The 15,527-nt window shown below is 44.3% G+C and overlaps 1 protein-coding gene across 5 annotated transcripts in view; it reads right to left on the bottom strand.

Annotated features, from left to right (window-relative positions):
• adcy2b (adenylate cyclase 2b (brain)) overlaps window positions 1–15,527 on the bottom strand; it is a 668,382-nt gene that overhangs the window by 90,198 nt on the left and 562,657 nt on the right. For all 5 annotated transcript variants that reach the window (XR_013888839.1, XM_080205342.1, XM_080205332.1 and 2 more), the window contains exon 12: window positions 1,314–1,357. Coding sequence is in view for 4 of the 5 variants with exons in the window: in XM_080205342.1 (XP_080061468.1) it covers window positions 1,314–1,357 (44 nt within the window). In the remaining variant the exon portion in view is untranslated. The remainder of the gene's footprint in view (window positions 1–1,313; window positions 1,358–15,527) is intronic.

Genomic DNA, 15,527 nt, shown 5'->3' with positions numbered 1-15,527 from the left:
ACGGGTGGCATGGCCGAGATGATGTGAGGGTTGTGGGGGTGTGGGGGGCTCACTCTGAAGGTTCACTCAGAGCAGGGGCCCCCTCCCCGTGGGCCATTACAGCTCTAGGATCTCCTCTCTTCCATGCCGGCACGTGGCTGCCTCCGACCCCTACCTGTCTGCCCCCAGGATTTACCTTTCCAAAGGTACTAGGATTTAGTTCTAGGCAGTACTGCGTTGGACCACTACTGTGCTGTGTCTGGTCAGGTTGAAGAGATGTCAGCCTGCCAGATTGGCTGGCAGCTTTCCTGGGAGGGATCTCCTTCCAAGGGCAGACAGAAGTCCTGCCCACTGCCAATCAATACCCACTAATTCTAAAATCTTACTCTAAGTCTAAGCCTGTGCTGGCAGTTAATGTGGAGTCTTGTGGAGGCCAGGACTGGGAAAGAGGGGCAATTAGAGTCATAGGGCAGAATTTTACCTGCATGTCCACCCAAGGTTCGTACGATCCCGCTCTGGCCACTGGAGAATGCCATTCTCCTAGCCCCGATTCCAGGGCAGGCATGCTGGTAATATTCCAGCCATAGATCACAGAAGTTTACAATATGGAAACAGGCCCTTCAACCCACTTGTCCACACCCCTTTTTTTGAACCAATGGGAGTTTCTGTGACTGTGAGCTGACAGAAGCTGAGGGTATTTTCAGATGCCAGTTCACCAAAAGAGATGAGGCCACTTCTGTGCCAGAAGTGTGTGTGTGTTTGTTCGTGCATGCGCATAGGAAGGTGTGGGTGTTTGTGGAATCTAGGCCTTGATAATAGTTTGGACCTTTGAAGAGATAATGTGCAGGAATTATTAAGCATTTCATCAGTTTTTCAGGTTAAATGGCCAGTTTCTGGACAAGATCTTGTACCCAATAATTGGATTGATCAACGATCAATTTCAGGATTTGAAATTTCAGGATTTTCGGAGCCACTGGCCAGAATTTTAAAGGCTTGTCTGCCCCGATTCCTGGGGTTTGCAAGGCTTGGAGAATGGCATTCTCATTAGCCTCATGTGGGATTGTACAAACCTCAGGTGGAAATGCCGGTAAAATTCTGCCCACTGTCTACATTGAGACATTCATATGGAATGCTTCCTTATTAGCTTAGTGGAGATATCAGCTGTTTGGAATAACTGGGGTTAATTCCTCCACCAAATTCTAGTTAAGCAAATGTGTTAACTGTTCCTATAGAGCCACCATAGCAAAACTTCAACAATCTTGAGTAGACTTTCTCAAAGTGATCAGGAAAAAAGAATTAGAAGCTGTACATGAAGATTGATGGTTGACACTAACCTTTCCGTGCGGCGATGGAAATGGTACTGGACCATAGGTACGTCCTGCAAAAGTGGAATATTATTTGATCATTGTTATCTGGAAGAAAATCAAAACAGTAAGAAAACACACCATTTCATGGTGTTGCCACACACTTGACACACTTTCGCTGCATTTTTAAACATTCGCATTTAAACATTTCATGGGGCTGAAATTTTGGGCAGAATTATCAATCCAATTAAACAAAGTCTCAAATTCCATTGGAGGAGAGGTGGGTGAGCTGAATACCTTCTCCTGTGCCTCGAAAGCATACCTGTGGGGATTCAGAACTACCTGTAAAGTTCATCAGTTGTGATTCCATTTGATCCAACAGAGCTTTCGTCTAATGTGATCTGACAGGACTTCCATTTTCGGATTGACAAAACTGTTCTGGAGAAAGGTAAACTATTCCAGAGTGGGTTGATTACTTACTTAAAATAGCCACTTGAACCATTGGGAAAAATGTGAGCATTTTCCTATTAGTCTTTCCTGGACCTCACACTCACCAATGATCCTGCATAGGTCCTCTTCAAATTTGCTGGCAAACATTAAACAACTTCTGTACTATCTTGGACCACTAACCTCGATAATTTAAACAATCCCATCTTCGTGATTTGGGGTAGGATTTGCACTGTGGTGGCAGACAGGAATCCCATTGTACTTCTACTGACAAAATGGGATTCTAGGAATTTTTGCTTCTATTTCTCAGTCTTGCACAGAGTCTTGCTTTATTTAGCATGATTCCTGCCTGCAGCCACAAACACAGTAAAAAGTCTGACAACACCAGGTTTTAGTCCAACCTATTTATTTGATAATATACTCACAAGCTTTCGGGTTAGCCCCTTCGTCAGGTGAATTCGTCATTCACCTGACGAAGGGGCTAACCCGAAAGCTTGTGAGTATATTATCAAATAAATAGGTTGGACTAAAACCTGGTGTTGTCAGACTTTTTACTGTGTTTACGCCAGCCCAACGCCGGCATACCCACATGCAGCCACAAACCCAGAAATCTGCTTTTGGTCCTGAATTCACTTGAACATAAGAACATAAGAAATAGGAGCAGGAGTAGGCCATCTAGCCCTTCGAGCCTGCCCTGCCATTCAATAAGATCATGGCTGATCTGTCGTGGCTCAGTTCCACATTCCCGCCCTCTCCCCATAACCCTTAATCCCCTCTCTTATCAAAAACCCATCAACCCGCGTCTTAAAAATATTTAGCGAGGCAGCCTCCACCACTTCAACGGGCAGAGAATTCCAGAGATTCACCACCCTTTGAGTGAAGAAATTCTTCCTCAACTCCATTCTAAACCGCCCCCCCTTTATCTTGAGGCTGTGCCCCCTAGTCCTACTGTCCTTTCTGAGCGGGAAGAGTCTCTCCACCTCTATCCTATCCATCCCATTCATCATCTTATACGTCTCAATGAGATCTCCCCTCATTCTTCTAAACTCTAATGAGTACAAGCCTAGTTTATTCAGCCTCTCCTCATAGCTCAACCCCCTCAACTCCGGCATCAGCCTAGTAAACCTCCTCTGCACTCCCTCCAAGGCCAAAATATCCTTGCATAAGTACGGCGCCCAAAACTGCACACAGTACTCCAGCTGCGGCCTCACCAATGCCCTATACAGCTGCAGCAAGACCTCCCTACTTTTATATTCAATCCCCCTCGCTATGAAGGCCAGCATCCCATTCGCCTTCCTGACCACCTGCTGCACCTGCAAGCTGGGTTTTTGCGACTCATGCACAAGGACCCCGAGGTCCCTCTGCACCGTCGCCTGCTGCAGTTTTTCGCCAAGTAAGTAATAATCCTTCCTACCATTGTTCCTACCAAAGTGGACCACCTTGCACTTGCCAACATTAAATTCCATTTGCCAGTTCCTGGCCCATTCGCCCAGCCTATCTAGATCCTTCTGTAGACTCTCCACACCCTCCGCGCAATTTGCCGTTCCACCAATCTTGGTGTCATCAGCAAATTTCGACACCCTACACTCGGTTCCCTCCTCCAGATCATCTATATAAATGGTAAATAGCTGAGGCCCCAGCACCGACCCCTGGGGCACTCCACTGGTCACCAACCGCCAATCCGAATAGCACCCATTGACCCCCACTCTCTGCCTCTTATTTGACAACCAATCCTCTGTCCACGCTAACACCCTACCCCCAACTCCATGTCCCCTGACCTTCTGCAATAACCTCTTGTGAGGCACCTTGTCAAACGCCTTCTGAAAATCAAGAAAGACCACATCCACCGGCTCTCCTCTATCCACCGCCCTAGACACATCCTCATAGAACTCCAGTAAATTTGTCAGACACGACTTCCCCTTAACGAAACCGTGCTGGAATCAGCTTTATTTTGTCCATCTTCTTCTTTTTAAATTTAGACTTCATACTCTTCCCATCCCCAAACTCACAACCTCATGATATGCATTAATTCCTAAGAGAGAGGTAGGCAGACAATACAATGTGAAGCTGTTAATTTTCCATACATCCCTGCAGTACTTCAAACAAAAACAGGAGCTTCTTGTCATAAGTGAAAGCACACATCTCACCACTTAATGGCACAGCACAAATAGAAAAGGCTGCTGCTACTGAATGAATTGAGCACACTAGTCAGCTCATATATATATATAATTTCAGTTAGTCAGTAGCTTGGAAGTCAATTAATCTTATATTATTTGTAGTTGTCCAGATGAGAAACAGAATTAATAAGAAAAGACAAATGGGCCTAGGTAGATTTTTTTATTTAAGTATCATCCTGCACTTTTTAAATATTAATTTCAAGATGAGTAACTATCTGACAAGGCTTATCAATTTTTCTTGAAGTGAGTATTTCGCCTGTTGTACTCTTAGAAAAGGATATGTTAAATCTGATGAATGCAACAGCAAGATTAAAATTCAGACTCTAGGGCTGGATTTGTCCCCCCATTGTCCCCCCCGTCCCTGTTAGCCACAGGTCCAAATCCTACAGGGACAGTGAATTTGGCAAGATGCCTGAAATGGGATTTGGCTGGGCATTAAGCAGTTTCTGAAACTCCTGGCCTGTTCCACTAGGGGTGCTTTGGATCATTTTTTCACAGTAAATGTGAAAACCTGATCTGAACTCATTTACATTCATTTCAACCTTATTAGCCAGATTAAATTCAAATGCAGGGCCCCCCCTGCATACTGCACCCCCCCGCCCACCCCCCCCCCCCAACCCTTCCCAGTGGGAGGTCACCTGGTGGCAATTATTACACTTCCCTAAAAGCGGATACCAGGCACCATAGATTCCAAGGGAGAGGAAAGAGGTGCGTACCACTCAGCACTCACCTCCAGGGTGCTCATGGGCAAACCATCCACTAACAGGATGCACAAGAGGTCCTTTAAGAGAGCTGAGGATTTGGGGGGAGCTTGGGCTGGGCTGGAGGAGTTCAGCCCAGGCTGAACTTGGAGGGGTTCAGGTTGGGCGACTCTTCTGGGATGGCAGTGGCATGACTTCTCTCTGTTCCTTTGAACTATCACTCAGCATTTTCAAAAAGCTGTTTGGTTCCAGGGGCTCGTATCACTCTGTTGCTTTCAAAAGCTTTGGAGTGCTTGGTTCATATGCCATTTCACATTGCATTAGCTTTTACAACCCCCTTGAGTAGCAGTTACTGGCTTCTACAAAGCAGGGATTATGATTGTTTATTTGTACAGCACTCCATGGTTTATGTACTCTGAAATGCATCCTCAAAAATGCAGCTATTCAGTCTGAGCTCATTTTTAAAAGGAGTTTTAGAACCATAGAGCCATAGAATTCCTGTAGTGCGAAAGACCAATTGGCCTATTGATTCTGCACCGACTCTCTGACAGAACGTCTTACTCAGACCCACCCCCCTGTCCTAACCCATTAACTCTGCACATTTACCATGGCTAATCCACCTAACCTGCACATCTTTGGACTGTGGGAGCAACTTAGAGCACCTGGAGGAAACTCCACACTGTCACTCACCCCAGGTTGGAATTGAACTCTGATCCCTGGTGTTGTGAGGCAGCAGTACTAACCACTGTGCCACTGATATCCATTTTCTTCTCTGAAGTGCTTCCTATAAAAGCACAGATGTACGGTTTTTAAAGGGGATATCTTTCTCCCTCTTATGCCTGAATAGCCTTTACTGGAGGCTGGTTTTAACTAATACAAGCACGTGACACAATGGTTAGCACTGCTGTCTCACAGTGCCAGGGACTTAAGTTCAATTTTGGCATTGGGTCACCTTCTATGTAGAGTTTGCACATTGTCCCCATGTCCCCTGCCCAAGACTGCAAGAAATTACAAAAGGTCATGAATGTAGCCCAATCCATCACGCAAACTAGCCTCTCATCCATTGACTCTATCTACACTTCCCACTGGCTCGGCAAAGCAGCAGCATAATTAAGACCCCACGCACCCTGGGCATTCTCTCTTCCACTTTCTTCGAACAGGAAAAAGATACAAAAATCTGAGGTCACATACCAACCGACTCAAGAACAGCTTCTTCCCTGCTGACATCAGACTTTCGAATGGACTTATCTTGAATTCAGTTGATCTTTTACTATCCCTGAGCTATGACTCTAACATTGCATTCTGCATGCTCTCGTATCCTTCTCAATGAATGATATACTTTGTCTCTATAGCACGCAAAAAATACTTTTCACTGTATATTAATACATGTGCCAATAATAAATCAAATCAAATCAAAAAAAGTCTCTGTGGGTTTCCTCTGGGTGCTCCAATTTCCTCCCACAGTCCAAAGATAGGCATGCTAAATTGCCCCTTAGTGTCAGGGGATTAGCAGGGTAAATATGTGGTGTTCCAGGGATAGGGCCTGGGTAGGATTGTTGTCAGTACAGACCCAATGGGCTGAATGGCCTCCTTCTGCACTGTATGCATTCTATGATTCTAACTGGCACCACTTGGATATTAAAATGCAAAGGTTCCTCAATGAGAATCTTCTTGCAGCCACTGTTGAATTCTCTGGATGGATATACATGACCAGGTCAGGGGGCTTGAAAGCCATTGTAGCCTCGGGTGATCAGTGATATGGCTGGACAGTTCCCTCGGCATTGACAATCTCAGCAGTGCCAACCTGGTTGGCATTGTCTGGGTGCCAAGTGAAATGGCCAGGTTGGCACAGCCAAGACACGGGGCCAAAAGGGGGCCCTCAATAGGACACTGCCTTTGGTGAGCCCATAGTGAGTGTCAATCACTTGGGGGAGGGGGTGCCTAATGCTAGCATTGGAGGGGTGGCAGGGACTGATGCCAGTGATTTGTGGTGGTGGGGTGAGGCTGATTCCAGCAATAGGGGAGTGGTTCTTGATGGTGAGAAATGGAGGGGTGTCTTATCAGGGCACCCAAAACTAAATAGAGACTAAATAGACTGGGTCTGTATTCCTTGGACTTAGAAGACTGAGGGTGAACTTATTCAAGCTGTAAGACCTGAGGGGGATTGACAGGATAGATGGTGAGATGTTTTCATTTGTGTGAGAGTCTCGAATAAGGGGACATAACTACAAGATAAAGGGCCAATCATTTAAAATTGAGGTACTTAGAAATTTATTCTAGCAGAAGGTGGTGAACCTCTGGAATTCCCTGCCCCAAAGTGTAATGGAGGCTCGTTCATTAGAAGTTTCAAAGTGAAAGTGGATAAATATTTGATAGCTGGAGGAATAGACAGCTAAAGGGAAATGGCACAGAAAAGGGGTTGAGGCCAGCTTACATCAGCTACGATCATATTGAATGGCAGGGCAAGATTAAAGAGTCAGGTGGACCTACTCCTGCTTTTATTTCTTGTGTTCTTCTGATCTCTGAGGAGTTGACCTTGCCAGTGTCTTTAGATCCTGCGCACCTCATCATCCCAAAGCGCCAAAAAAATGTCGGTGTGGATTGTGATCACACGGCGCTTCCTGCTGAAGATCACACTTAAAGAATTGCACCCTTTAGCATCTCATTATAAGCCCTGCTCAATGGAATCAAGTGCCCCTCTGGATCATGAGCTTAATCATGCCAAAGTATTTCACAATGGTACATAAGCACTGTGCAGCTGGTGACCTGTACTTCACCCAGAACTTCAAGGTTTGTTTGCCTATATTGCTTTGGGCAGCACTTGTGGTCATCAGTGCCCGGCTTCACTGGTAGCACCACATCTCTTTTAGGGGGTTCACAGGCAGCCCTCTGTCTATGGACCAGCAGGAAGGCACGGGTGGCCTTTTGAACAGCTGCAGAGATTGGGCTTGCTTGGGAAATGAGGAGAAATGACCGGGTGAGGGAAGAGACTGCAAGGCGAGGGGTATACTGGGGAGGGGTGATATTCCAGGGTGTGTATGGAGAAAGCACATATTGTTCTGTGCAAATGGCCACAAGATAGTGAGGGCTGAGGAGGCAGTCTCCAGAGGATATCAGGCCAGGTGGAGATGGGAGGATGTGTATAAGAGAGTGAGTGGTAATGCTGCTTAAGCTGACAGTGAGTGAGTGAACGTGTGATGGGTTTATGAGAGTGTGAGCTTAGAATGATGAGATGGTCACCTAACCCGAGCAGAACAGATGAGACCATTCATCATCTTCCTGCACTGGATGGCCAACCTCTTCTGAGCGGTGTTGGCACTGACCACCACTGCCATTGCCTCATGAGCTGGAATGATGAGATTGCTGGACATCCTGTAGCCAGAGGAGGGGTACATGACGTCACGGCAAGCCTCCAATAGGCATGCCAATGACAGGTCACTGAATACTTTTGGACTTTCAGGACCATGTCTTCACTGGGCTACAAGAGGGATGCAGATTAGATATGGTGCCTGGAGTAAGAAAACAGTGTGGTAATGGTGTGGCCGGTGACATTGACTCCCCGTTTTTGAAATGGTGTGTTTCCTGTATCTGCATAATTAATGAGATGGTAAGTAGTGGATGATCTAGAGCAAAAAATCCACCCCAAGGCTGGCAAGGAAAATGTCTTCTCTCACGCCAATCACTGCACTTAGTGTAATTCAGGGAAGGCAGAGTCTTGGGCATTGGGATGGCAGGAGAGAGGAGCAAGGTCGGGAATGGCAATGGAGTTCGTACTACTAGCATAGGAACAACCAGTGAAGAGGATGTTACCTGCAGATAGCAAAGAATAAGTGCCACAAGAGACTGTGACTCTCCAAACAGATAGTCATAGAGATGTGTGCTCTTATTGTGAAGATCGTGTACCTCATGTACTGCTCACTGTGCCCTTCCATTAGCTAACAAAGTCACTGCAGCCTTCAACTTCCTTGCTTCTGACTCCTTCCAAGGATCAGCTGCAGGCCTTGGTGGCAGCTTAAAAATGGCAGAACACCATTGCAATTCAGAGGTTACTGATGCCCTTTTTGGGAGAATTAGACAGAACATTCAGTTCACAACTGACACAGTCTCACAGGCAGAAAGGGCAGTGGATTTTACCACTATTGCTGGATTCATCTAGGTGCAGGGCATCATTATGAGCTCATGTAGCCAGCAAACCACTCAGTAACTAGCCAGTGGGACTCATCTAAGAGATGGGCTTTCACTCCCTCAATGGTCAGCAGGTCTGCAACAAGAGCTTCACCCATAGGTGACAGCTACCATGACTCCTTCATCTTCCATCAGGCAGAAGTACAGAGACAATACAACCAAAGACATCTGTTCAGAAGGGCAGCCTTTGAGCAGGCCATTGGGATTCTCAACATGTGGTTTTGGTGCCTGGACTGGTCAAGGGACTCTTCTGCATGTGTCTTGCTTATTGTGATGATCTGCTGTGCTGTCTTTTCAGAGGGGTTTGGTGCTTGAGGACCGTGAGGTCCTGGAAAAGGCAGCTCATTGCAGGTACAGGAGGTGCAGGACATGTTTGAGGTGGAGCAAGAGGAGGTGGTGGGAGAATATACAGAGTATTTAAATGCCATGACTGCACAGAGTGGTGGCCTGACCAGCACAGCACATGCATTCCAATGTATTTTAGGATGTAGTTTGTGCATACACTCTGACATGAAAATTTAGTTGGATATTCTAGACTTTTTTTTCAAGTTAAATTTTTTTTAAGTGGACAAAAGAAAGCTTAAAGACGGCTGCCAAAAGTCACCTGATCTTTTTCAACTGTTAGGTTCTAGAAAGCACCAAGTAGATTGCAGGTAGGTATATCAAGATGGGTGAAGACATTTGAAATTCAATTTACATTGCTACAAGGTAAACAGAAACACTTTGTAGCTTCCCTGGAGATGCGAATGACTCTTTCCACCTCTTCAAACCTGGGAGAATGGGAAGCATTCAAGTTAATGATGAAGACATTTAAAAGATTAATTACCTCAGTTGGACTGACAATGGGTAGGACAGTGCCAGACTGGGGCTAACCCAATACTTAAATTGGAAGCAAAAGTCAACAGTTTGGGATAACAGCCATTTTAAGTTTGGAAACTGTAAGAAGTTTTGCTGGGAACAGAGAACCTAGGAAGAACACTGGCAAAAATCATAAGAGAGTGTTCTTGGACAAGAGAGGACAAAGGGGAAGAGATGGGTGTCGATAGAGTGAATGCAAGCAGGCTTTTTCCACTGAGGCTAGAGGAGAAAAAAACCAGAGGGCATGGGTTAAGGGTGAAAGGAGAAAAGTTTAAAGGGAATATTAGTGGGGGGCTTCTTCAGGCAGAGAGTGGTGGGAGTGTGGAATGAGCTGCTGGATAAAGTGGTAAAAGGGTCACTTCTAACGTTTAAGAAAAACTTGGACGGGTTCATGGATGAGAGTGGTGTGGAGGGATATGGTTCAAGTGCAGGTCAGTGGGACTAGGCAAAAAATGGTTCGGCACAGACAAGAAGGGCCAACAGGCCTGTTTCTGAGCTGTAATTTTCTATTGTTCTATATTAAGAAATTAACTGCTCATGTGTTGAAAGAGTGCAGGCAAACTGTGAGTGCTGTAAATGCATGATTAATGAGGAATAGGAAACCTATCTCTCCCAAAATCTTGCTGATCAGTTGAACCTGCAAGAAAAGGAAAAGCTCCAAATGGTTGACTGCAGGATACATTGCAGTTGCTAAATCAAACCTGAGGTTTCAACAACACCTTCACTTGGGAAAGAAGAAATTCAAGAAATGGGCCCACACAACAAGCAGAATTCTCTGATCTCATACGCTCCACCACTGTTACTAGTGAGAATGCAGAGTGTTGCGACTAGGGGATTTTCACAGTAACTTCATTCTGGTGTTAATGTATGCCTACTTATAACTAGTAAATAAGCTTTTACTTTAGAATTTGACACTCAGCCAAAATTCCATTGCGGTGGGACCAGAGAAACCCACAGGCAAGGTCGGAGAATTCCAGCCAATATCTCACAGGGACCGATTTGAAATCTCAAATTAAATATTTTTATCTTTATCTGCATTCTATTCTTTCTAACTGCATTTTACTTCATAACTTTATCACTTTTATTTAAATAACTTGCAGCATTAATTTGTGTGATAAACTAACCTGTCTTGTTTGAGACTAAAGCTTGTATGTTGGGTTATTTTTAAATTGAACCACTCATAAATTTAAAAAGTGCTACATACTCATACAAATTCTTAGCTCACAAACCAATTTAACAAAGTGTCTTTTTAATGGTTGTGACAACTCCAAGTGCTGGCTCTGCATGAGGTTGGCACCCCCTCTGTGAAGGAGGAGGTACCAGAGTCAGAAGCAGCTGAGAATAGTTCCATTTGGACAAGGCAGGATAGACACAGCTGCTCAGCTGGACAAGTTACAGGGCCTCAGATATCACTAGATAAGAGGTTCTGCCTGAATAAACTCATGCATCCAAAGCCCTGCACCATGATGGTGCACATGAGTTGGGTTGATTCCTCCATTCTGTGCCAATTATCTCATAAATACCTCAAGGAACTCTGGTGTTGTAACATATTTGTTGCTGCTGTTCTAAATAGAAACTGTTTTCAAGTGGAACAAGAAAATGGAACTACCCTCAACTGCTTCTGACTCTGGTACCTCCTTCTCCATGCTACTCACACAGTGCCCTCTATCAAACTTCAAGTGAGGAGCCACCATGGTGAGTGTAGAAGAATGATCACTCATAAAGTGTGATCGTGCTTCTTTGGATCTTTGCTGCTCCTCTTGGCCCAGTGATAGTGGGGGAGAAGGCCTTTCTGGGTTGGTGTCTGTGCTATGACATAAGGCAAAGTCATATGTGTGAGCCTTGAAAAACAGAAACCTTTGCAATGCAAGGCTTCATAATGCAATACAGTGTTCGATACGCTATCGGAGGAGGTAGGGAGCAATGCACCGCGTTAATGAGCACATTGCCATATGTATTTCACCAAGGTCAACTTCCTCATGATCTGTGATTCAGGCTATTTCCTTCCCTTACTCCTCCATTGGTGTGACAATCTGAAGATCTAAAGGTTCTCCTCTGTGTGTATGTGCCCTTTTCCAGGCATAATGTTGATGTTTCTCCTTCAAGGACAAAAGAGAATGAGATAAAGCATTGTTGCCCTCTATGGCCAATGGCAGTTTCTCCATTTCTTTAGAGAGTGTGTGTCTCAATGCTGGCATGTGGTTAGTAGCAATATAAGAACATAAGAACTAGGAGAAGGAGTAGACCCATTGCCTGCTCGCCATTCAATAAGATCATGGCTGATATTTTCATGGACTCAGCTCCACTTACTCACCCACTCACCACAACCCTTAATTCCTTCATTGTTCAAAAATCTATCTATCTTTGCCTTAAAAATATTCAACAAGGTAGCCTCAACTGCTTTACTGGGCAGGGAATTTCACAGATTCACAATCCTTTGGGTGAAGAAGTTCCTCCTCAACTCAGTACTAAATCTGCTCCCCTGTACTTTAAGGCTATGTCCCCTTGTTCTGGTTTCAATGGCCAGTGGAAACAACCTCCCTGCTTCTATCTTATCTATTCCCTTCATAATTTTATATGTTTCTATAAGATCCCCCCTCATTCTTCTAAATTCTAATGAGTATAGTCCCAGTCTACTTAGTCTCTGCTCCTAGGTCAACCCTCTCAATTCTGGAATCAACTCCTCTGTACCTCCTCCAGTGCCATATCTTTTATCAAGTAATGGGAACAAAACTGTACACAGTAGTCTTACCAGCACCTTATGCATCTGCAACATAATCTCCCTGTTTTTAAACTCCACCCAACTTGCAATGAAGGACAACATTCCATTTGCCTTCTTAATTAACTCCTGCACTTGCAAACCAACTTGTGATTCATGCACAAGGACACCCAGGTCCCTCTGCACTGCAGCATGCTGCAATTTTTTACCGTTTAAATAGTAGTCCATTTTGCTGTTATTCCTATTAAAATGCAAGACGTCACATTTACCAACGTTGTACTCCATCTGCCAGACACTTATCCATTCACTTAGACTATCTCTATCCCTTTGCAGATTTTGAGTGTCCTTTGCACACTTTGCTCTGCCACTCATCTTAGTGTCATCTGTGGACTTTGACACATTAGACATGGTCCCCAACTCTAAATCATCTATGTAAATTGTAAACAACTGTGGTCGCAACACTAATCCTTGAGGCACACCACTAGTCACTGATTGCCAACCAGAAAACATTCATTTATCCCCACTCTTTGATTAGTGTTAGTTAACCAATCCTCTATCCATGCTAAAGAATTACCCTTAACACCAGGCACCTTTATCTTATCAGCAGCCTTTTGTGTGGCACCTTGGCAAATGCCTTCTGAAAATCCAAATATACCACATCTACCAGTTTCCTGTTGTCCACCATGCTCGTAATGTCCTTAAAGAATTCTGCTAAATTAGTTAAACATGATCTGCCTTTCATGAATCCATGTTGTCTTCCCAATGGCACAATTTCTATCCAGATGTCTTGCTATTTCTTCCTTGATGACAGATTCAATGGTTCTGAACCACTTTGAAGGATCAGTAAATGTTCAGAAGCAACATGTGCCCAGAGACCCCTCAACTGGTCTATATGCTGGAGGATGCATACCCAGAGGCCTGTCCTGAGGATTGAGAGGGTCTTGCGCAGCTTGCCAGAATTTATCAGGTCATAGGATCTTTTCATGCACTGGGTCCAGATTCTTCTCAACATATTAAGAGTGGCAGAGATGTCCACTGATGTCTGCATTCAGGAAAATAATCTACCCTTGCCCCACATGGTCTCCAACATCAGCTTCAGGTTGACATCTGAATGAGAATTGGTGTCATGCTACACGTTCCAGGCTTCTGACTCTTCTGAAACATCATGGAAATGGAAACGCTGGTGGCTATTATTTGCTACCATACCTCTCTCATGTATTCTTATCAATTAAGTGGTCAGCCCGGAAAATTCAGAATCCATTTCTGTTTCCACTCAGGGGCAAATTTGGGACCTAGAAATGGTGCTGACTTCTGTTTCCTGTCCTCGTATTTAAAATTCAGCCCTGGGGTGGAATTTTACACACAGGCAGTAGAATTAAAATTAAAAGTCTGGGAAAGCCCACCACTGCTTGGCCAAGAAGCCAAGACAATTTTAAAGCTGTTTTCCTGTTAATGATGTCAGGTTGAGATTTCTGCCCCCATCTGGGAGCAAGCCCCATATCCAAGAGCTGCCTGCCAATCAAATTGTCAGCAGTGCTCTGGTCTTAATAAGGCTACTGGGAGGGGTGAACACTGTTAGGACAGCAGTCAGCCCCCAACAATGTGCGTGCCTGGAGCCAGACACTTATCTAAGTTGGAGGGGAGGAGGGGTTTGGGGATGGGGTTACATTGGAGTTAGGCTGTTAGGTTTAGCAAGATGGATAGGGGCTGGGATTGGCAGGACAGGCAGTGGACAATACATGGATGGGGAAAGTGTACCTTGTGAGCAGTGGGGGTTGGGCTCCACTGGTACAGGTTGTTTGAACAAGAGAGACCTCGCTTCCTAACAAGTTGGCCAGGTTTTTCTGATTTTTCTTAGGTTTTACCTGGTGATTCCACCATATGGCTGGGCTCCTCCCCACCACTCAGTGGCCATGGGAGGGATGCCTTAAGTGGACTCTTAAGGACAGGCCACCCCATGTCTTCCACACTGCTCATAAAATACGAGCAGAGGCTGCAATCACTGGGCATAGTGTCCCTACTCTGCTATTTGATTTTATGGCCCCATGACTGTTAGCCTGTTCTGACACTTGAGTGTAAAATACCATGCCTGATATTTTAACTAACCTCTAACTAAGGTTAGATGTCTTCTTTTGTTCTACAATTTTCTGCAAAACTTTTAATTCACGAGTTGCTGCACAACTATTTAGTTACTAACATCTGATTTAAGGAGATAGAATTTTATTCCAGAGCGGCCACATCAAAATAACCTCTCATAGATTTCAGCCTTTCCAATTTAATTCAGAGTATTATTATAACTGCAGCTACAAATTATGGATTCTGCAATTCAGCAGTCAACAGCACCCATAAAGCACTCATGTGGCTTAAGAGGTTTGCATAAAGCACTAGAGACTTCATATACCCTCACCAATGCGCAGCTGTCACTATAATTTTAAACAACATATAAATAATGCAGATTAATCTGGAAAACTGCTGATGTGATGCCACAATTGTCCAGCATTAAATGCCAGAGAGCTGCTGATGCTGAAAAATGAAATGATATTCAAGTTTTTTATAATGTCAGCATCAAGTGCCACAGGCAAGAGACAGCATAAGTGAGATATGAAATTAAATGTCCTCTGTTCCATTCCAACAATGTGCCTTAATTTTCACCATGTACTTACTGTCTGGACATGATATTCCCGATATTCTGAGGCTTCTCTAAACAAGTGGGTCATTTTGGTGCTGTGTGATGCTGAATTATAGATAGCTTTAAATTTGTGCCTTTTATCAATGTGAATTGTATTGAGAAGAATTTGAACTTATTTGCAAGGACTGACTGTTGAGCTGGTGGATGGTGGAATGTGCCCACTGCCTCCGCAAAAAATTCCAGCCCAAACCCCTTTCAAGTAATTGCATAAATTCGCTGTAACCATGGAGAACTGCTTATACAACTCTGACTCAAGTTGTTACCCTTAATGTTGTGGATATTTAACTATACACTTGCATCCACAAACCATGTAAGAACCAGTACCATTCTGCATAGATTCATTCCACAATATAACTAAATATATATGTTCAACACATTCATGGAGCTATGGTGAATATAATAGATTCACAAATGGAACTCATGGTTTTCTTGTAACATTCTTTCTGAATTTATACTGGAATAAGCTTT

The sequence above is a fragment of the Carcharhinus amblyrhynchos genome, chromosome 2, assembly GCF_965287045.1.
Source record: "Carcharhinus amblyrhynchos chromosome 2, sCarAmb.v2.hapA, whole genome shotgun sequence".
In the NCBI taxonomy this organism is placed as follows: Eukaryota; Metazoa; Chordata; class Chondrichthyes; order Carcharhiniformes; family Carcharhinidae; genus Carcharhinus; species Carcharhinus amblyrhynchos.
Note: the sequence above shows the minus strand (reverse complement) of the source record. Positions and strands in the feature narration are given on the sequence as shown.